The 25,016-nt window shown below is 60.3% G+C and overlaps 1 protein-coding gene across 1 annotated transcript; it reads left to right on the plus strand.

Moving 5' to 3' along the window:
• The first annotated feature begins 61 nt into the window (after nucleotides 1–61).
• On the plus strand, nucleotides 62–14,352 carry IQGAP3 (IQ motif containing GTPase activating protein 3). Its single transcript, XM_054806476.1, has 38 exons — nucleotides 62–120; nucleotides 1,016–1,103; nucleotides 1,521–1,677; nucleotides 1,985–2,062; nucleotides 2,275–2,351; nucleotides 2,512–2,579; nucleotides 2,817–2,930; nucleotides 3,277–3,455; nucleotides 3,753–3,840; nucleotides 4,100–4,263; nucleotides 4,463–4,550; nucleotides 4,721–4,884; nucleotides 5,022–5,182; nucleotides 5,391–5,515; nucleotides 5,698–5,861; nucleotides 6,061–6,151; nucleotides 6,266–6,433; nucleotides 6,579–6,721; nucleotides 6,796–6,966; nucleotides 7,307–7,390; nucleotides 7,631–7,702; nucleotides 8,262–8,331; nucleotides 8,797–9,005; nucleotides 9,254–9,406; nucleotides 9,522–9,685; nucleotides 9,850–10,074; nucleotides 10,160–10,300; nucleotides 10,813–10,897; nucleotides 11,179–11,411; nucleotides 11,501–11,633; nucleotides 11,939–12,041; nucleotides 12,200–12,344; nucleotides 12,488–12,575; nucleotides 12,846–13,058; nucleotides 13,191–13,357; nucleotides 13,524–13,625; nucleotides 13,923–14,031; nucleotides 14,239–14,352. The coding sequence occupies exons 1-38, from the start codon at nucleotides 96–98 to the stop codon at nucleotides 14,350–14,352; spliced, it is 4,923 nt and encodes a 1,640-aa protein (XP_054662451.1). The 5' UTR covers nucleotides 62–95.
• Nucleotides 14,353–25,016: the final 10,664 nt, after the last annotated feature.

The following is a 25,016-nucleotide window of genomic DNA, read 5'->3' on the forward strand; positions in this document are numbered from 1 at the left end:
CCCGGTGCCGGACTACAGTGCCCGGCGGCCCTCGCGCGGCGCCACGTGGGCGGCGGGAGATTCAAATCGCGGGTGGAGCCGCCGCGGCCGCAGCCATGGAGGGAGCGGGGTCGGTGCGCTGTGAGTGACCGGCACCGCGGGGGGCGAGTGCGTGGGGGGGAGGAGGAGGGAGGGTTGGGGTTCAGGAGGGTTGGGGTTCAGGTGAATGCGGGGGGCAGGCAGGTCTGGGGGGGCAGGCAGGTCTGGGGGTTCAGGAGGGGTGGGGTTCAGGAGAATGTGGGGGGCAGGCAGGTCTGGGGGTTCAGGAGGGGTGGGGTTCAGGTGAATGTGGGGGGCAGGCAGGTCTGGGGGTTCAGGAGGGTTGGGGTTCAGGAGGGTTGGGGTTCAGGTGAATGTGGGGGGCAGGCAGGTCTGGGGGTTCAGGAGGGTTGGGGTTCAGGTGAATGCAGGGCGCAGGGAGGTCTGGGGGGGCAGGGAGGTGGGGGGCAGAAGAGTTGGGGTTCAGGTGAGTGCGGGGTGCAGGCAGGTCTGGGGGGGGGCAGGGAGGTGGGGGGCAGAAGAGTTGGGGTTCAGGTGAGTGCGGGATGCAGGCATGTCTGGGTGTGTGTGTGTGGGGGCAGTGGTGGAGCCCCTGGTGACAAGCTGGAGGGGATGTGTCTGGTGGGGGTGCTGCTGGGTGCCACCCAGCAGTCATGGGCGCCTCTAGCACCAGCGATGCCGAAGGACCCCAAACCGCAGCGGTGCCCCCCCCGGATGCCCCCCCGCGGGTGCTGGCCGTGGCCGTCACTTTGGGATAAAGGGCAATGGGAAACTTTCCTCCAACCGCCAGAAGGACCTGGCCACCTGGTCACTGTCAGGTCTCGGCGTGGTGCCACCCATGCGAGGGCCCTGGGAGGCGCAGGCAGCAACCCTGCCTTTCCTTTGCCAAATCTTCGTTTGGGGGGGGTAGGGGTGCTTAAAAAAGCCCCCCTCCCCGAACAGCGGGGGTTGACGGCGTGTCCCTGCTGCCACCCAGGCGAGCGCCTCACCGCAGACGAGATGGACGAGCGGAGGAGGCAGAACGTCGCCTACCAGTACCTGTGTCGCTTGGAGGAAGCCAAGCGGTGCGGCTGGGCCTGGGGAGCCCCTCTGCCTCGAGCTCAGATTTGGGGGGGGGGGGGGGAAGGAGTGCAAGGGTGGTGGTGGGGGGGGTAGAACACAGGGGGTCTGGGTGGGGGAGGCTGCAAGGCATAACACCGCAAAATCCTGTCTGCTCCTGGTGCTTTCCGGCCCTTCAAAGGTGGTTTTGGGGGTTGGGGTTTTTTTTGGGGGGGCACTAGCCATGCCGTTGCACCCAAACTGAGAAACACCCATCTGTCAAACCCTACAGCAAAGGGGTGGGGGCCGGCCTCTCCCTGCCATGGCGGGGAGGAATTATGGGGATAGGGGAGGGGTGTCTCCTTCGGGTGCTGCTTTTCCTACCCAAAGGGGTGGGGGGGGGTAGCGGGGGTCTGCGACGCGCCCCATCCCTGCCCTGCCAGCTGGATGGAGGCCTGCCTGAGCGAGGAGCTGCCCCCCCCCACGGAGCTGGAAGAAAGCCTGCGCAACGGGGTCGTCCTGGCCAAGCTGGGCCACTGCTTTGCCCCCGCCGTGGTCCCTCTGAAGAAGATCTACGACCGCGAGCAGACGCGGTACAAGGTAAGAGTGCGGCACCGCGGGGTGCCTTTCGAAGGGCGTACCCCAAAACTTGCAGGGATTTTTCCGTCGCTGGTGAATGCAAAGTGAGGAGGGACGTACTGATTGCAATCCTTAAGGGACAGTTTAATAGAGCCGGGCTGCAAACGGGGTCCCCGAGCTGTGCGGGGGGGGGGGGGGGGGGGGAGTGTCACAGGCTTTGCCTCTGTCTTTAACCTCGTGCCCTGGCTGGGTGGATCTGGGGGAGAGGGGGACGCCAGGGATGGGAGAAGATGGGGTTCAGCCTTACCTTGGGCTTCCTCTCTTCCAGGCAGCCGGGCTTCACTTTCGGCACACGGATAACATCAACTACTGGCGCGATGCCATGAATCACGTGGGGCTTCCCTCGGTAACGTCCCCCCCTCGCTCTTCCTGGGCCAAGGGACGTCCTGGCCTTTGTCCTTGTGGCAGCACCAGGGCTGCATGCCACCGGCTCGGCTCATTGCGGGGAGCGCTGGTGCCGCAGGGGGACTTGGTCTCTGTCCCCCCACCCTTGGGCACCATCCTCCCTATGGACCTTGGTGCCATCTTCACCTGAGCCATCTCTTGTCTTGTTGGCAGATCTTCCACCCAGAGACCACGGACATCTATGACAAGAAGAACATGCCCCGGGTGGTCTACTGCATCCACGCGCTCAGGTGAGTGTCCTTAGCCTGGTCCTGGGGCCAAAGCTGCTTTCATGGTTCGTGTTTGTGCTCACGAACCCTTTGGTGGCGGCAGCCTCGGGTGTCGCGGAAGCGTTGGGAGGGAGAAGCAAGTGACGGCACGGTCATGGCTTGTGTCTGCTTCGTCTTTCAGCTTGTACCTCTTCAAGCTGGGGCTGGCTCCTCAGATCCAGGACTTGTACGGGAAAGTGGACTTCACGGGTACAGCACCGCACGGGGGAACCTGGGCTGGGGGCTGGCGATGAGGGTTGGCCAACAATGCTCTTGGATCCCTGTGGTGGGAGGGACGTGGGGAATGAAGACCTTGGGCGAGCTTTTCCAAAGCTGCCTTGGCGATGCTTGCCCCAGTGTGGGCGTTTTCTGCACCCCTCCGGTTTGGCAGGGGAATGGGGGGGCTCCGCTGGTGCTGAGCGGTGACGCCTCTGTGCTCTGCTCCAGAGGAGGAGATCAACAACATGAAGCGGGAGCTGGAGAAGTACGGCCTGCAGCTGCCTGCCTTCAGCAAAATCGGAGGCATTTTGGCCAACGAGCTCTCGGTGGACGAAGCAGCAGGTGATGGATGGGAGCGGTGCTGGGCATCAGCCTGTAACAGCACCTCGACTCAGCCCCCAAACGTCAAATCTGGGCCCAGCAAACTGGGAGATGCTCTGAGAGATGCTCTCCTTCAGAGCCACGCATGGCTGCAAGGGCTGGCACCGCCCCGTCCCAGCCAGCACCACCCGGGGTTTTGCAGTAGAGACACGGAGACTTCCCGGGCACTGGAGACCACAGCTTGCTCTTTGAGAAGGGGGGGATCCCACCATCGTGCGTGGCGTGGCTTGTCCCACCGCGCAGAGGGATGTAGCGGACGGTCTGTCGCAGCCCTCTGCCCCGTCTCACCTGCCTCCTTTGCCTCCAGTCCATGCCGCGGTGCTGGCCATCAACGAAGCGGTGGATCGGGGGCTGGCGGCGCAGACGATGGTGGCCCTCTGCAACCCCAGCGCCATGCTTCTCGACCTGCGTGAGGGGCTGGCGGATGCCTACCAGGAGGTGCTCCACCGGGCGAAGCTGGAGAAGGGCAGCAACGCCAGGAACAGGGTGAGGAGGGCGCGGGGCCGGGGGGGGTCTGGGAGAGGAGCAGCAATTTTGCCGATGTGCTGGTGGGTGCTTCCAGCTGGGGACTGTCCCCATGCTTGGTGGGTAGAACACAGCCTGGGAGCCCTTGGGCTGCTCAGAAGATGGGAGGAACGTCATGGGGAAGTGATTTCTCTTTGGGGGCTGGTTGACCCAGGATTTGGGGTTGGGAAACGAGCCCAGGCGTCCGCAGAGGACCCCCGTGGCGTGCCGCTGGGGTGCGCTTGGGTGGGAAGTTCAGGGTGGGGACTCGCTCTCCAGTGCCTGCAGGTGATCCCCGAGGGAGAGGACATCTATGACCGGTGTCTGACCCAGGCCGAAATCCAAGGGAACATCAACAAAGTGAACGGTGAGCAAAGCTGTGGCTTCCCTCCTGGGGGGGTCTCCAGAGCTTATCGGTGGGACTGTGGCACCCCAGGGTGGGGGGCAGAGCAGAAGGGAGCTGCTTGCTCAGGCCAGCTTCGGACGCGGTGGGGAGCAGGGCTGGGCGTGCGTTCCCAAGGAGAAATTCAAGTGATTGGTATGCAGGCTTCAACTGTAGCTCCCGTTGCTCCCTGGAGCTGCGGGATGATTTACCTGCTCAGGGTGTGAACTGGCCTCTCCTCTAGTGCACGGCGCTCTGGAGGAGGTGGACGATGCCCTGGAGAGGCAGGATGCTCCAGCGCTGTACCGTGCACTGCAGGACCCTGTCCTGGCCCTGCGCTGCCTCCAGCGGGACAACCTCCACCGTTACTTGGAGCAGCTCGGCACGGATCGGGAGCAGAAGGCGCTGGTAGGGGCTGGCAGGAGCCTGCGGGCACAGGGTGCCTGCGCTGGGGTGGCACCCCGGGACTGCAGTGGTCCGTCCCCCCGCCCCGGGCAGGGGGTCGCTCTGCGAATCGGCAGCTTTCTGCAAGGGGTCTGAGCGTGGCTGCTCCGTCAGCGCAAGCAGAAGTTGGTGGGAGACCAAAGCCCTTCTTTGCCTGCGGCAGGAGCTGGGCTACGTGGACCCGCTGGAGCGGGAGGAGGTGGAGGCGGGGATCCTCGCGGCAAACAAGACGGGCGAGGAGGAGCGAGCCAGTGAGTGGTGGGGGAGAACGCTGCACTTGCCGCAGGTTTTGGTGCCCCGGTGCACGCCCTGGAGCGGGTGGCCCTGTCGGCTGCCTGGCCAAGTGTCCCAGGGGAGACCGGGGCACAGCCACCTCCTGCATCCCCCCCTCTGTGCCAGCTCACTCCGGTGTCTCCCGCAGTGCTGCGGGCCATCGGCCGGATCAACGCGGCCATCTGTCGAGGGATGCCGGCCGAAACCTTGGAAGCGCTGATGGACCCTGCGGCGCAGCTGCCCGACGTGTACCCGCTCGCCGCCCCCCTGTACCAGCACCAGCTGGCCCTGCTGCAGCGCCAGCACCCGCGGGTGAGAGCTCCTCCGGGTCCCAGCGGTGGTGAGGGGGGCTGCTAGGATGAGGGGTGCTTCCTCTGTGCCTGGGGGGGGCTCCTGGGGCCGGAGGATTGGGTTATGGGGGGGTCAGTGTCTCTGCCTGCCCCACGCAGGGTGAGCTGGTGCAGGAGGAGCTGTTTGTGGCTGTGGAGATGCTTTCGGCCGTGGCGCTGGTTAACCGAGCCTTGGACGCCGGGGACCCCGACGGGCTCTGGAGCAGCCTGGTCAGCCCTGCCCTGGGCCTCTCGGGTGTCGAGGATCCAAATGCGCCGCGGTGAGGAGACGGTCTCTGTGTTTGGGGGCGGAGGTGGGGAGCAATCCCCTGGGAGGGGATGGTCGGGGGACCTGGGCTTTGCCTGGGCTTGTTTCACCAGCCGCCCTGCCCTCTGCCTTGCCTTCTCCCCTTTGAAAAGCAAGGCAGCTGGCTCCGGCAGGGCAACACTCACGGGGCAACGGCTCGGTGCATTTTGTCTCTCGTGCAGGTATTTTGAGGACTTACTGCAACTCAAAGGCCGATTTAGGGAGACGGGAGCTGAGTTCCTGAGCTGGAACGACATCCAGGACAGCGTGAATGACACCAACTCATCAGTGCAAGACGAGAACGACCGTGAGTCCTGCCTGCGTGGGGTTTGGTCGAGCAGGGGGTTCTGCAAATGCCGGGAGGGAGGCTGCACTGGGAGCCCAGCCCTAATGAGACACCAGAGAACCTCGCGCTCCCTGGGGTGTGACTCCGTTGGGTGCCCGGAGCACTGGGGGAGCTGGACCGCGTGTCCCTTCCCTCCTGTGCAGGAGTCCTCGCTGTCCGGCTGATCAACGAGGCGCTGGTGCAGGTGGACCCTGAGAAGACGCTGGCGGCGTTGCTGCTGCCGGCGGCCGCCCTGCCCGGCGTCGCCCTCCCGACCGCTCGGCGCTACCACGATGTCCTGGCCCGGGCACGAAGGCTGAAAGCGCAGGTTTGGTGGCATCCCCCCCGCCATGCGGTACCCCCGTTGGCAGCACGGCATCCCCCCGGCAGCGCGGCACCCTGCGAAGCAGAACGTGTTCGAGGGGGGGGATGTAGCGCAAGACCAATGTGGCTGAAGCTCTCGGGGGGCTGCCTGGCTTGCTAGACCCCCTATCCGTCCCCCCCCATCTCCCCCTGTCCCCCCCCAGGCCACAGAGGACGATGGAGCCGTGCTTTGGTGGGAAGAGATCCGGGAAGGGGTCTGCAGGGCCAACCAGGACACGGTGGCAGCCAGGAGGAGTGAGTGCTCTCCCTGCTGTGGGTGCTGGGTGCTGGCCCCGCTGGCCAGGGGGCTGCTGTAGGGGAGGGGGGCAGGTGAGAAGGGGCTCACGCGAGCCCCCTCTGCTCCCGCAGTGGCTCTGGGCACTGCCGCCATCAACCAGGCCATCAAGGAAGGGAAGGCGGCGCAGACCCTGCGGGTGCTGCACAACCCCGACGTGGCCCTGCGCGGCGTGGTGAGCGCCTGCGCCACGGCGTACCAGGAGCAGCTCGCGGCTCTGATGGCTACCAAGAGACAAGCAGGTAAAAGCCTGGGGGCTGCAAAAACATCACACCCCCCCACCCCCAGGATCCTGGGGTGCATCCTGCCCGAGCCATTCGGGGGGAGCAGCATACACCCCCCCACCCCCCCCCACCCCCAGCAGAATCTCTCCATCTCGGCGTGCAGGGAGCACGAAGCCGTGCTGGATCCGGCACAGGCTGACGGACGGTGCTGAGTACTACCTGAACCTGCAGACCTTTGAGGGCAGCTGGCAGCGCCCGCGCGACAGTGGCCTCAACACCACGCACCTGAGCCGGGAGGAGATCCAGGTACGGGGAAGGATGGGGCTGGGTGGGCACCGGCGACATCGCCGGGGCTGAGCTGGCGCATCGTATCCCCGCAGTCGGTCATCACCCGAGTGACCGCGGCGTACGACCGGGAGCGCCTGTGGGCGTCCAACGTAGCCTTCGTGGTGAGGCTGCAGGCTCGGCTGCGGGGTTTCCTTGTCCGCCGGGAGTTCGCGGCACGACGGCACGTCCTGCGGGAGCAGCAGCCGGCTGCCGTCAGGATCCAGGTGACGCAGCCAGAATCCGTCCCTCCTCTACGCGGGGGGAGGATGCAAACCCTGGGCGGCTGCTTTGCAGCATCCTCCGGCGGGTCCGGGGAGCACCGGTCCTTGCTGCTCTGCACGTTTAATAGCCAGGACTCACCCAAGGCACTGCAGAGGATGGCACGGGGCTCGTTTTTCTCACAGCAGCTGCTTTGGGTGCTGGTTTTCTCTCTTTTTTTTTTTTTTTTTTTCTTCCCCATGCCGTGCGTAATTCTCACTTCTCGTGCGCTTTCTGAAAAACCGACCGGACGTCGTAACGACCTCGCGCGCATCTCGGTAGCTGGTTGTCTTTGCTCATTGCCAGGCTTGTTGGAGAGGGTACAAGCAGCGCAGAGCTTACCTGGAGAGGCTGCGCTACCTGCGAGCCAACGCGGATGCTGCGATAAAGGTTTGGAAGACTCTTCCTTCACCTTTTGCTCCCACATCGGGCATCGCCACCTGCTCGTGCGTGGCTTTTCCCCCCCCTGCCCAGTAAAGAGGCAGCTGAACTGGGGCACAACTGGGCGGCGTGTGAGGGGATGGGGGGAGAAAGTCTTGCAAAAATCCCCGTGGGTTTTCCCCCTTTCCACCCGCTTGCTTTGGCCAAGTGAGTCCTTCCAGCATCCAACTGATTGAGCATCTCTCCCAGCTCCAGGCAGGCGTGAGGATGTGGCAGGCTCGGAGAAGGTACCAGGAGAGGCTGCGCTACTTCAGGCAGAACGTGAGCGATGGGACGGGGAGTAAAACGGCTCCTTGGAGCGTGTCACCGTCTGTGGGGATGGAGGGGGACGATCCTGAGCGCGCGGTCGGATCCCTGCCTCCCCCCGCCCCGAGCGATTGCGGTGCAGCTGGAGGGAGAAATCGGCACATCCTCGCGCAGGGATAGACGGGGAGGAAAAGGTGCCTGGTGGGTCCGGAAGCCAAACTGTCTGGGTCTGTAAAGTGTGAGGAGAAAAACACTCCAGTTCCGTCAAAAACCAACAAGGACTTTGAGATGCCCATTAGAGGGGAAGGAAATTTGGGGGGAAAGGAAGTTTTGGGGGAAAGGGGTGCGTGGGCCGCGGGAAGCAAAGCTGCTCCCTGGGGTTGCTGCAGCACGTGAAACCTAGCGAGTGGAGGGGAAATGACCCCTAAGGGGGGTGAAATCCTGAAATCCCTCCTGGGCTGTGGAGACCCTCATCCCGGGAGCAGGCAGACCCCCGGCCAGATCTCCTCCGCTCCCCACGTGTTTCAGGGATGCTGCGGGGAAACATCCCCCGTCCCCTTGTTTGTCTTGGCAGATTAAAGCTGTAATTAAAATCCAGGCTTTTGTGCGAGCTAACAAGGCCCGCGGGGATTACAGGATGCTGGGTAAGTGCCTGCTCGTCTCTGCTCTGAAGTGGTTGTAATTAATTGGGAAAGGGACTCTGCCTCCTCCCTCGTTGGCCCCGCGCGGTGGGGAGGCAGCGGCAGGCTGGCCACCGGCGTCCCCGTGGCAAGCACGAGCGAGGCAGAGGCTTGGTGGTCCCTTGGCATCTGCTAGAGCTTTTTCCTTGAGGTGTCTGCAAGGAAAAAGCTGAGCTTTGTGGTCATCTTGGAGGATGAAGGCTTCTTCCAGGGGCTCTTGCTGCCCCGCTGCTCCCAAAGGCTTCCCGGGGAGGTGTCGCACAGCACGCCGCCATCTTATCCTGTGTCCTGGTGTTGCAAGAAGATGCTTTTTTGGGGAGGAGGACAGGGTGTCTTGGCGAGATGCTGTGGAGGTCTGAGGGTCCACGGTGGGGGCGGCCGCTCAGTCTTCCCCACGAGTGTTCATGGAGACGCCGTGCCTTGCTGCAGTCCACGCCAGGAGCCCGCCGCTGAGCGTTGTCCGGCGCTTCATCCACTTGCTGGAGCAGAGCCAGCACGACTTCTGGGAGGAGTCGGAGGTGCTGCGTCTGCAGGAGGAGGTGGTGAAGAGGATCCGCGCCAACCGGCAGCTGGAGAGTGACCTGGACCTCATGGACATCAAGATCGGGCTGCTGGTCAAGAACAGGATCACGCTGCAGGTGGGGAGCAGCACAGTGGTGGGGGGACCTCGGCCACCACAGTGCCCAAGCCTGTTCAGCCATCACAGAGCTGGTCCTCCCCTCCTTGGCATCACAGCTTGAACTTCTCTCTGCTTTGCTTTTAAAGTAGTTGAAGGGGTTGGGGAGCGTTGAGGTGCCACTCACTCCCTTTCCCCAGAAGCTGGGCTGAACGCCGGAGCTTGCCGGCAGTCACCAATGCTTCTCTCTCCTTGCCTGGGTGGCTCCAGGAGGTCGTCTCCCACTGCAAGAAGCTGACCAAGAAGAACAAGGAGCAGCTGTCAGAGATGATGTCTGTAGACAAGCAGAAGGGGCTCAAGTCGCTCAGCAAGGAGAAGCGGCAGAAGCTGGAGGCCTACCAGCATCTCTTCTACCTGCTGCAGGTGGGGCTGGTGGGGCTCTGCTGTGTCCCCCACAGCTGGGAGAGCAGTGGAGGGGTCCTGGCCCCCTGCCACCCCACAACACTTGAGGTTAGCTTGGTGTTCCTTGTCCCTGTAGACACAGCCTGTGTACTTGGCCAGGCTGATCTTCCAGATGCCCCAGAACAAGTCCACTAAGTTCATGGAGTCGGTGATCTTTACGCTTTACAACTATGCATCCAACCCACGGGAAGCTTACCTGCTGCTCCAGCTCTTCAAAGCAGCGCTGCAGGAGGAGATCAGGTGAGTGGCCGTGGATGTCCTGGTTTGGGAACAGGTCTGGGAAAAGGCTGGACCAGGGGCATCAGCTTGGACGCGGTTATCTCCTCTGACTGCTGCCTCCTGTGTTGGAGAACAAACACACCGGTCCATCCCCTTCATCCCATCCATCCTGTTTCTCTCTCCAGGTCCAAGGTGGACCATGTCCATGACATCCTGACGGGGAACGCCACGGTGATCCGGCTCGTGGTCAGCTTCTACCGCAACGCACGTGGGCAGAATGCCCTGCGGCAGATCCTGGGTGGCCCGGTACAGGAGGTCCTGCAGGACAAGACCCTCAGCATCCGCACCAACCCCGTGGATATCTACAAGGCGTGGATCAACCAGACCGAGTCGCAGAGTGGGCAGAAAAGGTCAGGCCCTGGGCAAGGAGGCTTAGCCCAACCACAGGGTGAGGGGAGCTGGGGTGGTGATGGTGACCTTGTCTTCCATCCACAGCAAACTCCCGTATGAGGTCAGCCCTGAGCAGGCTCTCAGCCACCCCGAGGTCCAGAGGCGGCTGGATATTTCTATCCGCAACCTCCTCACGATGACGGACAAGTTTGTCTCTGCCATCACCTCTTCTGTAGACAAGATCCCGTATGTATCTTGATGGTTTGTGTGCACATCCCTGCAGCGCTGTTGGCCTGAAGGTAGCTTCAGCAAGGCCTTAGACAGGGAGGTTGGGTGATGGGGGCCTTCCCAGTCCCTTAGCTGCTGCAGGACTGAGTTACTGCGCTGTCAACGAGGGGAAATCCAAATATCAGCGGGCGCTGCTGCTTCTCCACCAGCAATGCCCTGGCGGGCTGACCTTTGCCACTCCGTTTGTGAGCACTTCACTGCAGGTGTTGAGGTGTCTCCAAGGAAAAAGCTCTGAGCTTTGTGGTAATCTTGGAGGATGAAAGCTTCCTCCAGGGATGTCTGGGCCAGCAGCAGGGTAGGGGAAGGGAGCTGAGGGATGCTGCAGCTGCTAGCCTCGCTGAGGGGCTCCTCCATCGCCCCAAGGCTGGGGGCTTGCCGTGGCTCGGGTGATGGGTAGTAGGGATGGGGCAAGGTGGCTGAGCACGGTGCTGCCCCATGTGCTGATGGACATCTCCCTGCCCTCTCCTCAGCTATGGGATGCGCTACGTGGCCAAAATCCTGAGGACATCCTTGGTTGAGAAATTCCCTAAGGCCTCAGCAGAGGAGATCGACAAGGTACCCCGGGACTCGGGGGGTTCATGTGGCTTGGTGGGGTTCAACCACATGTGCATGTGAAGGGCCAGTGTACCTTCGCAGAAGGTCAAGTCCTCTTGAGTTAAATGTTGATTTGAAGGGTTTTTTTCCTTGAGCCATTAAGGAAATGCCAACAGCGGGCTCTTCTCTGCGCTGCTGTCCCTCTGGGAGGGTCCCACCAGGCAGCGCAAGGACAAAACAGCCTTCCCTGCTGAGCTACCAGCCCGTGTGCTCCCCAACACCCAGCCTGTCTTGTGCCCTAGATTGTGGGGCACCTGCTCTACTACCGCTTCATGAATCCGGCAGTGGTGGCCCCCGATGGCTTCGACATCGTGGACATCTCGGCCGGGGTGACCCTGCATCCTGACCACCGCCGCAGCCTGGGCTCCGTTGCCAAAGTGCTGCAGCACGCGGCTGCCCACAAGGCCTTTGATGGGGAGAACTCACATCTCTGCGGGGTGAACCAGTACCTGGAGGACACCCACAACAAGTTCAGGTGGGCACCAGGATGGCATCAGGGTGGGAGGGTGGCTGTGGGCCTGTGGCAGGGTTTTTGGGGCTGACCGAAGAGGTCCTTCTCCACAGGAGGTTCATCTCTGCTGCCTGCTGTGTCCCTGAGCCAGAAGAGAGGTTTAACATGGACGAGTACTCAGAGATGGTGGCGGTGGCCAAACCAGTCATCTACATCACAGTGGGGGAGCTCATCAACACGCACAAGGTAAGGGCATAAAGCTCATCTGCACACAAGCAGGCTCCACTTCTGCTCCCACCTCCTGGTCTTTCTGCTGCATTTCATCATGCTCCTCTGTATCCTCCCACCAGCACAGCTCCTCCCGGCCTTTTCTTTCCCTTGTTAAGAAAGCAAATAATCCAGATTCTGCAGGTTCTCCACTGCTTGTCCTTCCCTGAACCTCATAACTTTGCAGTCCCCTCTTGGGTGCAAAGAGCATTGCGTTGTTCCCAACTGGCCTTCGGTCCCCGTCTGCCCCTTTACCACTGACTGTCCTTCCTTGCACCATCCAGCTCCTGCTCGAGCACCAGGACTCCATCGCGCCGCATCACGGGGATCCCCTGCACGAGCTTCTGGAAGATCTTGACGAGCTTCCTACGGTCCAATCCCTTGTCGGTAGGTAGAATTCTGGGGCCCACCACTCATCCCAGCTGGAAGAGGTGGGAGATGGGGATGCTTTTCTTGCATGAAGCTCTAGCTGGATTGCTTTGGGCACGGGGAAGCCAGCCCTTCTGAGCCCCGCGTGGCTACTCGGGCTCTCTCTGCCCTCACAGGGGAGAACGTAGCCAGCCCGGCGGACGGCAGTGCCGAGCAGATGCTCTCCCAGCTCAGCAAAATGGAGATCTCCCTCACCCTCACTGGCAAGCTGGTGCCGGTGGCCAGCAACGAGGAGAACGACATGAGGAGCTTGTTGCTGAGGTGAGGATGGGCTCTGCGGGCTTCAGGGGAGCTTGCTGGGGTTGGGATGCCAGTTGGGAGGCAACTAAATGGCATGCTGCTCTGGTGGAGGAGGAGGGTGATGGTCTTGGAGCAGACACCTGATGTGTCCCTCTGGTCTCTAGCACCAAGCAGATGCTGGTGGACGTGATCCAGTCCCAGCCAGGAGATTCCCTCCCGGAGATCCTGCGGACACCGGCCTCTGAGCACGAGGTGGGATGAGTGAGGCTGCTGCTGGGGATGAGCTAAAAAACTTCTTGGGGAAACAGCAAACAAGCCCTCAGCAAAAAGCTGCCCTGCTCCTCTCGAAGGCTTGGCCACTGCTCTTATGCTCCAGAAGTGGCTGGGCTCTGTTTTTCAGAGAAAGCGTGTGTTTTGGGCCAGGAGAGATTCCTATCAAAGTGCGTGTGTGGGCTTTGATTGCTCCATCTCCTCGTGTCCTATGCCAGCCGTGCACCAGGCTCATCCCCTTCTCGTCCCCAGGAAGCCTCCCACGACCACCTCATGCACCGGCGAGCGCTGCAGGACGCCCAGACCCCTGCCAAGCTGAAACGCAACCGCTCCCTGGCTGCGAACAGCCAGCTGTCCATGGAGGAGAAGAAGCGCAAGATCATCCGCAACCTGCGGCGCTTGGAGAGCCTGGGGCTCGTGGACTCTGCCCATCAGTACCAGGAGCTCATCGACGAGCTGGCCAAGGTGTGCTGGAGTCTGGGGGAGACCTGAGTCAGCAGGTTACCTCTCTAAACCCACCTGAGATACCTCTCTGGTGCTTTGTTAAAGCTCAGAACGAGTTATATTGGCTTTCTCGTATGGTTTTGCGTCCTGCAGGACATCTGCAACCAGAGGCGTTACCGACAGCACCGCAAAGGGGAGCTCCTGAAGCTGAGACAGACCCTGCAGGGCCTCAACACCAAGACCTTGTTTTACGAGGAGCAAATTGATTATTACAACCAGTACATCAAGACCTGCCTCGACAACCTGGCAGCCAGCAACAAGTACGTTTCCTTACAAAAACCCAGTAAGTTTTTGGAAAAAAAAAAAAAAATTTTTTTTTTTCATTGCTATCTGGATGTGGTGAGCGCTGGAGATGTTGGGGAGGGTCTTGAAGGGGTCATGTGTGGCTGGAGACCACCTCTGAGTGTGCGGTCCCTTCTCTTCGAGGGCGAGCGGGAAGAACAAGAAGCTGCAGTCGCTGCGCTACACGGCGGCGCGGCTGTTGGAGAAGGGGGTGCTGCTGGAGATCGAGGACTTGCCGCTCAGCCAGTACGTAGCCCCTGGTCCCTGGGACGAGCTATTGCAGGTCAAAGCTTGGGCAGGTAGAGGAAAATAACCCGGGAGGAGGGTGCGCGTGGGCCCGCCGACATCCCCCCTGAGGATGGGGTGAGTCGTTTTGGGTACCGCCAGGAGAGCAGAGGGGAGGGTTGGGGTTCGGAGGGGGCTTTGGGGCTGTAGCTCTGGCCTTGCGTGTGCCGAGGGGGTTGTGTTGGGTGGGCGACCCGCTCCTTGGTTGCGTTAAAGCCGTGAAACCCCTTTTGGCAGCAAGCGGCTCCTTCCCTTCAGGTTCAGGAACGTGATTTTTGACATCATCCCCTGCGAGGAATCGGGCAGGTTCCAAGTCAAAGCCAAATTCATGGGGATTGACATGGAGCGGTTCCAGCTGCACTACCAGGTGGGGAGCCCAGCCTGGGGGTGCAGGGGGTGGGTGGTCTCCCCACACCTGGCTGGTTTTGGGGGGACTTAGAGCCCACGGGGCTCCCGGTCCCGAGCTGGGGCCACCCTCGCCGTGCATCTCCCCGCTGGCTCCCCTCTCCCCTGGGGGGTGCTGGGGGTGGGACAGCACTGGGCTGGCGGTGGGTGACGGTCACATCTCCCCCAGGACCTGCTGCAGCTGCAATACGAGGGTGTAGCCGTCATGAAGATGTTCGATAAGGCCAAGGTCAACGTCAACCTGCTCATTTTCCTCCTCAACAAGAAGTTCTTCAAGAAGTAACAGGGGTGGGTGGGTGGGTGGGTGGGTGGGCAGGGTTACGGGGAGGGGGGGGTGATGTGAACCTCGGGGTCGGTGGTCCCGGGGCAGCACGTCCCCGGGGCGGGGAAAGCCGCTGTTTGCGATGACGCTTCCCTGCCTGGACGCAGCGTGCTTGAGCATCCGCAGCCCACGGCGCCCGACGGGAGGGCTCGGAGCTCAGCCCCAGCCCTGGAGAACCTGAAATCGGTGCTGGTTGGGAGCCCCCCCGCCACTGCGGCTTGCGCAGGCGTGAGCCAGTACCCAACCCTCCCCGCAGGAAGGATGCGGCTGCCGCAGCTTTCGCAGCACGCGTAGCTTTTAAAAAATCTAGTTTTCGTGGGTGTTTTGGCTGTTTAGTTCTGGTGTTGCTACCAGCTGGCTGCTCAAGGGCACTGTGGATTTCTGGACACTACACATGGTTTTAGTGATAAAATAAAGGGTTTTTTTTAATATATATTTTTTTTCTTCCTCCCACTAAAGATGGGGAAATGTCAGAACTAGACTTTATATGGGGGGAGAGAGACTTTAGAGGCAATAACTGCTTGTGAAGACACCCGTGGGCTGTTCTCTAGTAAATCAGGGTGCAATAGGAGAGTTTTGGTCATTTTTAAAAATGAATTTCACTACCTGCCCCTCCAGCCAGCCTAGGGGCAGAAATAGAGGAGGGTGGCCCAGAGCCACCGCTGTCCCTGGGATGCCTCGGGGGACCAGAGCAGGGACAACTTCTCTCCACCGGCCCACGCTGATGCCTGGCAGCTGGGGTGGAGCAGCCCCAAGCCCCCGTCCCCTGTTCATTTGCTCTAGCGCTTTAATTAGTTTTAAAGTGTGGCGTAACGACCGAGTTTGGCCATGGCTGCTTTTAAAGCACTTTCTCCTCCATGTCACCTCCTTCCCCAACCCCCAGTGATGGGAAGGAGCTGGTACCAGTCCCAAGCCTCCTCCCAGCCCTGTCTCCTTCAGGCACAGGAGCAGCACGTCTCAGACCTGCTCCCCAAAAGACTTTTTTTTTTTTTTTTTTTTGGGGGGGACACACCTGAATAGGGGTCTCCATCGCTGCTTCAGTCACTGCCTTAGCACCTTGAGGTGGTTCAACGGTACCCTGATATATCGGAATCTAGGGCATCTGTCTTGTCTTTGGAAAGTGATGTTTGTTTGTGAGTTTTTAAGGTATTTTTTTGTTCTTTCCTTCTGTCATATAAAAGCTGCAAACTGTGCTTACCCCTCCACCGTCGGCTGTATCCCGGCTGTGCTCCCCTCGCTCATTTACTCTCAATAAATACGTATAAGAAAATACAGAATTGCTCTGGATGATCATTTCTCCCTAAACCAGCTCTGTGGTCCTCACCTGCCCCTTCTTTCACTTACTGGGTGCTCTCAGGCTTTTGGCATTTCCTACAGCCCCCCCCGTTCCCGAAGGAAGGTGCTCCCCCAGCTTACGGTGATGGGAATCGGTGCCGCGTGAGCCGGGACCTGGCTGCCTGGAAGCAGCGCTGAGTCAGACCCCGAGGCATCGACTCAGCTCTTGCATGGGAAATTTAGGCCACTTTCAGACACACTTAATTCTTAAATAAATACTATGATTACATCTCATAAAGACTATGATTATATCTCTAAAAGAATGAATTGGGATCGAGCTGCAGCTCTCTTCTAGTTTTAAAATAGGAGCGGGCTGCGGTTAACCTGTTGGGTGCTGCGCCATCAGCTGTGACACGATCCCTGGGAGGTGCTGGTGCCTGTTACCCCCGTTATCACGGGGCTTTTTTCTTCTGGTTATTTTTTTTTTTTTTTCCCCCCCCTTCTTCCTTACCGGTGGCTTCTCTGGCTGCGGCTTGGCGTGGTTTGTTTGCCACCAGCCACCTCCAGCAGCCGTTGGCTTTGCAGGAACGGCACTTGACACTCTTAAACTATTTATATGTGATGTTTTGGGGATGGAGGGGGGAGCCTGCTGTAAAGAGCTCTGCATAATGATAATAATCCCCTGCTCTTCGTTAAGCACAAGCTTTGCATCAGTCGCAGCACAGGACTTAGTGTTTCTGTGGAAAAGGTGATTTTTTATTTATTTATTTATTTATTTTGCTCCCGGAAAGCTGCGTGGTGGCCAGCCACATGACTCAGAAATTGGGTGCTGGCTTTTGCCTCCCTGCCCACGTGTTTTGAAGAGGAGGTCGGAGCGGGGGAAATTCAGCCCTGGAAATGCTGCAGGAGGCCTGTGCGCCGGCTCAGCCCCAGCGATTTCCCAAGGCAGCTCCACTAGATGTCATTGCAAGCTGGGGGAAAGCGCCATGGCCGGGGGGAGCCCAGGCACCGGCCGTGGGTGCTGTGCGGTGCCGCGTGCTGTGGGTGCTCCGGGCACCCTATAGCATCACGGGTACCAACAGCATCCTGGGTCCCGGACGTCACCTCGCTGCAAACGCACGTGGGGTAACCCCGGCCGGAGGGATGGATCGGTCGCACGGATCCCAGGGCGTGCAGTCCAAATGTGGGACAAAGGGAGACTGAGGCACACAGGTGAAGGTGACTTGTCCTCGCCCACGTGGTCCTTGGCCTCTCCTCTTTTCCCAGGGGCGCTGGGCTCACTGGGGGCTGCGTGGTGCTTGCCCAGGCTGGGACAGTCAGCTTGAAAGGGGACGGGGAGGAAAGTCAGGTCCTGCCCCAACCTATTGCTAAAACCATCTGGAAAGGTGTTATTTGGGAACGGGGAGAAAGGGACAGATTTGGGTGCTCTCTGAGGTTCATATTTCACCTAGCCCAGCTCCAGGGGGTCCCGCACAGCACCTTGCACCCATGCAGCATCCAGCGCCCAGGGCCACGTGCGCTCCCCGCATGGCCGCACGCATCGTGCTTGCGCTCAGTCCGCTGCTGACCTCCTTGGTCTGCGCTCTTGCACCCGGCTGTGATCGAGGGTCCCCAGCTCCGCAGAGGAGCTGGCGGCTGTGCCACGCTGTGCCGGAGGGTGCTGGGGAAGGTGCCGCATTCCCTAGTTCCCATGCAGCCCCTTAACTAGCCCTGCTTCCTCCAGCCCCGTTCCCTTCGTTAGGTATTGCCATAATTGCCTCCAGGAGCATAAACGAGCTGCCAGATTGGTGGGCTTTAAAAAAGATGAGAGGAAAAAAGGGTATGAGAGGGGGTTAAGAGAAGTATGTGTATAAGTAGATGCATATGTGTGTGCGTGCGAGAGGGAGAGAAAAATGGCGTGGGGTATGGGATATATAACCCCTGCAGCCCGTGGCACTTGGCATTCGCAGGAGTTAAGGAGCTTGGAGGCAGCTGCCAAGTGCAATCAGTGTGGATGGGTGCCACCAGACCCACCCTGGGGCTGCTGCCCTGCTCCTGGGTGGGAAGGGGGCTGCTGGGTCTGGGATTTCCCATATTTTGGGAGGAAGAGGTGAGATAGGATGGAGGAGGGCAGGAAGGGTCATGGCTAGGAGCTTGCTGTCCCGGGAGCATCCTCTATCCACCCCAGTACAGTTGCAGGAATCCACAAACCCAAAAAGGATGAGAAGTTGTTGAATTGGGCTCAGAAAGCTGCTGCTGCGAGTCCTGATCCCACCAACTCGGGGGCTGCCCAGCCCGGCGGAGCGGTGCTGGTGTGCTTGGTGCTGGGCAGGCTGGCTCCAAGGCAGCGCTCCGGGAGAGCTGCTCTCCCCCGGCGTCACGTGCTGCAGCGATGCTAATCCTGTTTTGAAAGCCCGCGCCCCACGCTGCACCTGCTAATCCCCCTCACTAACGCGGCTGCGGGGCTCGGGGCTGCTGTGCTGCCTCGGCACGCCCCGGGGTGTCCGTGCACCCAGGACCCCTCCACGGGTGCACCCGGCCGTATCCGCAGCCTCTCGCCTTCAGCCTTGAGGATGCTCAGGTGCTCCCTGCCCTGTGCTAAAGGGTGCTGAGTCCCAGACACCCCCCCACCCCCCCCCAAACCACACTGTTGGATAGAGGCTGATGTAAAAGTCAGCAGGGCTGGACCGTACCTGGTGCATCCCAGCCCCGAGGTCAGGACATCCCAACAGCCTGGGAAAGCACCGCGGCCGCCCAGGAGGAAGGATTCACCTTACTTGGCCAGCCTGGCTTCGGCACAGCCCCGATTACTCAGCACCCGAAGACCTCGCCTGCAGCACCGAGGAGGTAGGTGAGCGGCTCCAGCCTGCCCGTGTGGGACTCGGGGTGCAGCACGGGTTTGCCGGGCTCCTCCCCAGAAGCAGCTCCCTTCCCGGCATTGCCGGGAGCTTTGCAACGCGGCTCCTGCTGGGATGGCGCAGGCTTCGTGCGCTTAAGAATAATATTGTTGTTCCCTTCCGATGGTAGCAGCTTCCTCGTGGGAGAGGGGAAAAAGCACAAACCGAACTGGGGAGAAAATAAGAGGGGAATGTTTGCCGACTGTCTGCTGTGTGTTGTTGCTGTTTGTTGTGTTTCTGCGGTTGCTTTGGCAACCCCGGGAAGACATGCCAGGCTGTAGCATCGCGGGTACCAGCGCTCCGTGGCGAGGAGCCGGCGCTCCGCTCGGTTGGGTGAAGCTGCCGGCCTGGTAGCAGCCCCCGGTGGGGCCGGGGACCTTTGGGGCTGGGGGGGATCGATGGGGTCACCTTTGCACCCAGCTCAGCTGCTGCCCTCCTGGGTGAGCCTGGGACGGGCGCTTGCTTCGCACCCCTGGGCCACCGCATCCTCCGAGAGGGACCTGGCTCTGAGACGAGCAAAGAAAGAGCGGCTTAAGGGCCCGACGGGTTATCCGTGCCCACGGGGACAGCAGCTAGCCCCACTGTTCCCCGGGAGCCTGGGGAGCCTCTGGGCTCATCCCCTTTCCTTCTTGTCCAGAAGAAAGAGAGCAAAGCAGCAGTGTCGAGGGGCGGCTGCTGCAGGGTGCACAGCTCCCAGGAGGGGCTGCGAGGGCGTCGGGTAATGCCGCACGTGGGTGCGCGCGTATCCGTCCAGGACAGGAGTCGGTGCACCAAACCATGGCCTAATGCAGGCAGGGTTAAGCTGCTTTCTGTCTCCTGTAGCTTCGTCTCCTGCTTTGCAGGCTGGGCAGCGCGGGGTGGAGGTGGCCGCTGCCTGCGCAAGCAGCGAGGGCTGGAGCCAGGCGCCCGATGGGCAAGTTGGGGCTGGGGTGACCAGGGCAGAGGAGGGGACAGGGGCCAAGAGCGGGCTCGGGGAGGACGGCGATGCTCCCAGAGTCCCTCGCTCCCTCCCGCAGCCCCGGGAGCCGTTCCAGCGCTGACATCCGTCAGAGCAGGAGCCGTGTGTGCCCTGCAGCATCCCCAGGGCAAAGCAATCGGGGTGGGCGAAGACTTTGCCCCTGGGGGCCAGGAACCGCTCTGTGCAGCCAAAGCAGCACCAGAGATGCGTGTTAACTCTTTGGGGGCTGCAGCAGGAGAACTGAGCTCCTCGGGCACCTGGGCATGGTCCTCCCCGAGCCTGCAGACCCCAGTGCTTTGCAGGTTATTCCTGCAAGCCAAGAGTTTGGGGGCTCTGTGGCTTTCCATCCTGCTTTGCACAAGAAGTGTCAGCACGGAAAGGTTGCAGCCTGTCGCTGGTTCGAAGTGCCAGTTTAATGAAATTATTTAATTGCCACATCTCCAAACGGCGCTTATTTTAACTGAAAGGAGAGGCCTGATGAGGAATCCTGCCCTGAACTGGAAGCTGACTCATTCTCCTCCCAGTCCCAGGGTCAGCGCTGGATTGCAAATAAACACACCAAATTCCCACTGCTCGGTTCTGGGAACGTGCTCCCGGCCCCGCGCAGAGGGCAGGGACCCGGGAAGGGGCTGGGTATCCGCCTGCCTCCTGCTGCATCCTCCCGCCCGAGGAGCAGGGGGACTTCGGTGGCACCTGGAGCCATCTTGGGGTGGGAGAATAAAACCCCTGGGGCTCGGGGGAGGGAAGCACCACTTTGCTCTGACGAGGGTCTGAAAAATCCCGAAGCGCAGAGATTCACTGCCCTGTTCCCTCTCCCAAATGGAGAGAGCAAGGATCAGGCCCCAGCTCTCTTGCATCCTTGCTGCAGCTACCAGGTGAGACCCAATTCCCATGTCCAGCCCTGTGGAGCCCCATCCCGTCCTCGGTGTGTGGTTTCCATCACAGCATCTTCAGCCTAAGCCCAAGCTTCAGCCTAAGCCCAGGTCTCGGGAGCAAGGAGAGCTGAAGCCTGGAGAGGACAGAGCTGGGACCTGAAGCCGCGTCTGACTCCCAGGATGCGGGGGGGAGCGCTTTCCGCCCCAAAAAACCTCCCTGCGTGGGGCTGAGCAGAAATGGGAGCCGTGAGTCACCCCCGTGGCTCCTGCTGAGGGCGAGGCAGGAGCGACCTTGTGCTGCTGAGCCGGCGTGGGCTGGGGGCCGTGGCCCCGCCAGCCACGGGAAGGGGAAGCTTTTGCTCAGCACGGATGCTCCAGGGGAAAGAATGAGCCCTGGGGCTGAAACCGCCGGCCGGAGGGGACCGCAGCAACAGGCACGAGGTCAGGGGAGGTCTGGGGGCTGCCCCGTCTCTGAGGGGAGAGCACGAGGGCTTGCTGGAGCAGGGAGGCAGGATTTGGGCACCCCTCCACCCGACCCACCGGGCTGTGTGCGCTCTGAGCCTCGGCGAGCGGCCCCGGGGATGCTGCGAGTCACCCCGGGACACGACTCGCTCTCCTGTGAAACTCCGGAGGAAAAAAATAAATCTCCCCTCCGCTCTGTTCCTGCCACCCTGTCCTCAGCCTTGGGATCCTTCCAGGCTGGCGCTCGTGAATGTTTTCCCCCCCTGTCAACTTCTTTTGCTTGAATCAGCGGACGTGACTCACCAGGAGGAAAGAGCGAGCTCGGGCGAGCTGCGCTCCAGCCCGCGAAGGCGACAGCGGGTCCCTGTGGGTACGAGGGCCGGTGCGGCTGAACGCCACGGGACCGGTGTTGCAAACCCCCTTTGCCTGCGAGGAGGCAAAATTCTGGGGTGCCGCTCACCTCCGTCCCATGGCTGTCCCCTCCCCGTGCCCAGCCCAGTGGGTGCAGCAGGGTGGGAACTGGTTGAGCCGGCGTACCCTGTCCCGGCAGAGAGGGGAGATTCCTCTGGCAGTGGGGGAGACCTTTGGGGGGGGGGGCTGCAAGACACGCCTGCATCTTCATCACCGGGGTGGCCATCGCACCCCGAGGGGACCGGGTGCCGGGGACCTGCGTCACCCTTCCCAGGGGACTGTCGGAGGGGAGGAGCGGGCAAAAACCCAACTGGGGGGGAAAGATGGAGAAAAAAAAAAAAAATCACTCTGTGGTGGGTTTACTCCTCCTGGCACCGGGTTAGGGGAGCAGCCGAGCAAGGGTGCCAAATCTTGGCTGGATTAAAATTAAAGAGATCAAGCAGCCGAGGGATTAGGGAGTCAAGAGAGCAGAGCCACCTGCGGGGCGGGGGGGGGAACCCTATGGAGGAGGATATGCCGGAGCTCCAGAGAGAGGTGTGCAAGGCCTGGGCTTTGGAGCGATTAGATAAGTGAATCAGGGCCTCGGAGCGATTAGAGAAAGAAATCAGGTTTTACACCAATTAGGTAAAGTCCCCGAGCGATTAGATACAGTGGTGGCTGCAAAGAAAGGTCTCCCAGCGGTCCTCGGTACAGATAGGGCTGAGAATTGATTAAAGGAGCATCAGAGGCTGAGAGCAATTTGATAAGAAAACAAAACAGTGGATCAATTAGCCTGGGAAAGAGGACGAGGCCGGGCGATAATGAGAATAGGGGAGCGGAGCCGGGAAAACCAACCCCTACGGCTCCTACCATGGGGACGGGGACGGGGACGGGGTGGGATGGGAGGAAAACGCTCCCAGCTGGATCCTCCAAGGGCTGTGGGGACCTGGGGCACTGAGCTGAGTTTAATGGACTGTTTCAGCTTGACATTAGCACGGGTTAATTCGCAGCCTGGCCTAAAGACGAGTTTATCGTTGGCTGTGGCTAGCGTGAGCCCCGTGCAACTCATCACGGGATGCAGCGAAGCATCTCCAGGCTGCTGCTCCTCTGACCAAGGAAGCCTTCCTCCTCCAACCAAGGGAAGCAGCAAGTTCTTCACTTCAGAGAATTTCTTTTTTTTTTAAAAAGCAGGTTTTGCTCTGGGCTCACACCGTCGCACACCTGGAGCAAGTTTATTCACTGGAAACGCAGTTATACCAGAGTAACTCAGACCCGAGTCCCGTCCCAGATGCTCTGGGAGCTTTCAGATACGGGCGCCAGACGAGCAAGCAATTAAGTAACTCAACGGAGCCTTGAAATAATTAGACCAAGGAACGCAGCTCCGGCAGATGAGTTCAGTGAAGAAATGGGAGTGTTGGAGAGACGGAGATGAGAAGGGTGATCAGGTCTCGGCACAATTATCTAGAGAAAGTCTGCTCCAGACTGATTAGAGGAAGGGAAAAGAGCTTTCCGGGCAATTAGGTGAGGGAAATCAACTCTGGGCAGGAAGAAAATAGACTATGGAAGAGATTGGGGTGGGAGATAGAGAGTATCTCTGCTCCTGACTTAGACAAGGGAGCTCGATAAGGGCTTTCTGACGCGCAGGCAGAAATGAGGATTAGGGGGGATTAGGGAGCAGAGGTGGGTGTGCAGCGGGTGCCCAGCACCGGGCACTGGGAAAGAGGGAGCGGGGAGGGAGGTGGCAGGCTGTCCCCGGCACTGAGCAGGAGAAACCGAGCTCTGCACCTGGGGAACGGGAGGAACAAAATCCCGGGATTAGGGCTAACGCAATAAAACGGGGGTCCTGACCCGGCGAGGGAGCAGTCAGGATGGTCCTGGGTCGGAGCGGGGAAGGGAGTCGGGTGCTATTTCCAACCCATCACATGGCAAGATGCTTCCTTAAGCTGTAAAACAGGATTAGTCCCTCGTGCCCGGAGATGCGAGGAGCCGGCAGGTACTTTCTGCACGAGGGACTTTGACTTTAGGGCAGGGGAACCAGCAGGAAGGGAGCGTGGCCGGGGAAGAGCAAGGGGCGAGCAGCACCCGGGACGTGCCCCGCGGGCACCCAGTGGTCCCCGGCCGAGCCGACGGGAGCACGCCGACGGTCGTGCAAAACGGGGTACCCTCGGCAGCAAGCTTTAGCCCAGGTTTTGGGGCGCTGAGCCACCGTGACAGAGGTAACAACGGTCGGCTGCAGCCCAAGGTCGTGTGGCAGGTCAGTGGCAGCTGCGGCTAGAAAGTGCCGAATCCTTTGGGAACGGATGCATTTGCTATTTAATTAGCCTTGACTGCCGCTGGAGCAGATTTTGCTGGTCTTTTCCTCTCTGAAGCTGGCCCCGGCTTGAATTCGCAGGGCTCTCTGAGGCCAGATTCCTTATGCTTTTTTTCCTTCCTTGCCCTTTTTTTTTTTTTTTAAAAAATTCTTGCACATAAAAAAGGAAAGCGGAGGGAGGGAGCACAGCATCACCCGAGGCACATGATGCTGACTCTGGTGCTGCTGGAAGGGGAAGCTGTGGTTTGGCTGCTGGGTCATATTTTGGCCTCTAGAAATGACCCTCTTGGAAAGATAAGTGGTGGTGTGCCAAGCTCGGTCAGGGGGATTCGCGCGCATCCCCCGGGAGAGGCGGCAGCGTCGGCGGCGGGATGGCTGGAGCGGGAGCGAGGGACCTCACGAGCAGTGAGCCGGGACGATGCTCAACCCCTGGGCACTGCTGCGCCGTGTCCTTGCGGCGATGGGGCTCAGCCCCGGCCGCTCAGTTCACACCGGGCTGCAGGGGAAACCAGCTTCCATGCCTTTCCCACCACAAACCGTTCAGCCTCGAGGGCGACGCGCTGGAAAACAAGCCCCGAGTTAACCCAAGCACCCTTGCAGATCACGGAGATTGTTTATTTATTTATTTATTTATAATTTTTAATTTACTTTTTCTTTTTAAAAAAAATCAATTTACCTTTTTTTTTCTTTTTTTTTTTTTTACAAAAATAAATTTAATTTACTTCTTTCACTCCCCATTTGCACTCGTGAGGTTTTGCCACAGCTCCCGACGGGTGATCGCGAGTGATGGAGAGCAGAGCCAGGGCCAGCCGGGTAAGGTCTCCTGGACACTCGTCCCTCCTGGGCGTCACAGTCCTGCTTTTAACAGCAGGAGGGAAGCTCTGACATATCTCCTTCACCCTTTGGCCTCTCTGCTGAGCTCGCCAGGACGAGCCTGGTTTCTGTGGGGTGACAGCGTTATCTGGGGCACGAGCAGAGCCAGGCTCCGCTCTGGTCCCTGTTTCTTCGCCGGCGGTGGATATCCACAGTAGATAGCAAGCGAATCGCCCCCCTGGGACTCCACGTGCTTCACCTCCCGTCGGCGGGATGGAAACGGGGCTTGGTGGTACGCTACAGCCCAGCAAAGCCCCGAGAGAGGCGTGTGGATCCATCCCTCGGAGGCCTGAGGGTGCATCCTCCTCCCAATTCCGAGATGCTGCTTTTGTTCAAACCCTAATGTGGATTTCAGTGTTTTCATGATTTTTTTTTTCTTTTTTAATTTATTTCCCGCCCCCCCCCCCCCACTTTCCAATTCTGATGAAAAATGTATTTGGGGGAAAATAGAAATATTTAGACATTTCCCTGACAGGCGGTAGAGCTGGAAGGGTTCTGAAGCGTGCACGTGCGCGCTTATGAAACCTCAGCACAAAGAGTCGGGCTCAGGGACGCGTGCGTCCTCGGCAGCCGTGCTGTGAGCTGCATCACAAGCCCCAAAGGGT

This window comes from Grus americana, chromosome 29, assembly GCF_028858705.1.
Source record: "Grus americana isolate bGruAme1 chromosome 29, bGruAme1.mat, whole genome shotgun sequence".
Taxonomy (NCBI): domain Eukaryota; kingdom Metazoa; phylum Chordata; class Aves; order Gruiformes; family Gruidae; genus Grus; species Grus americana.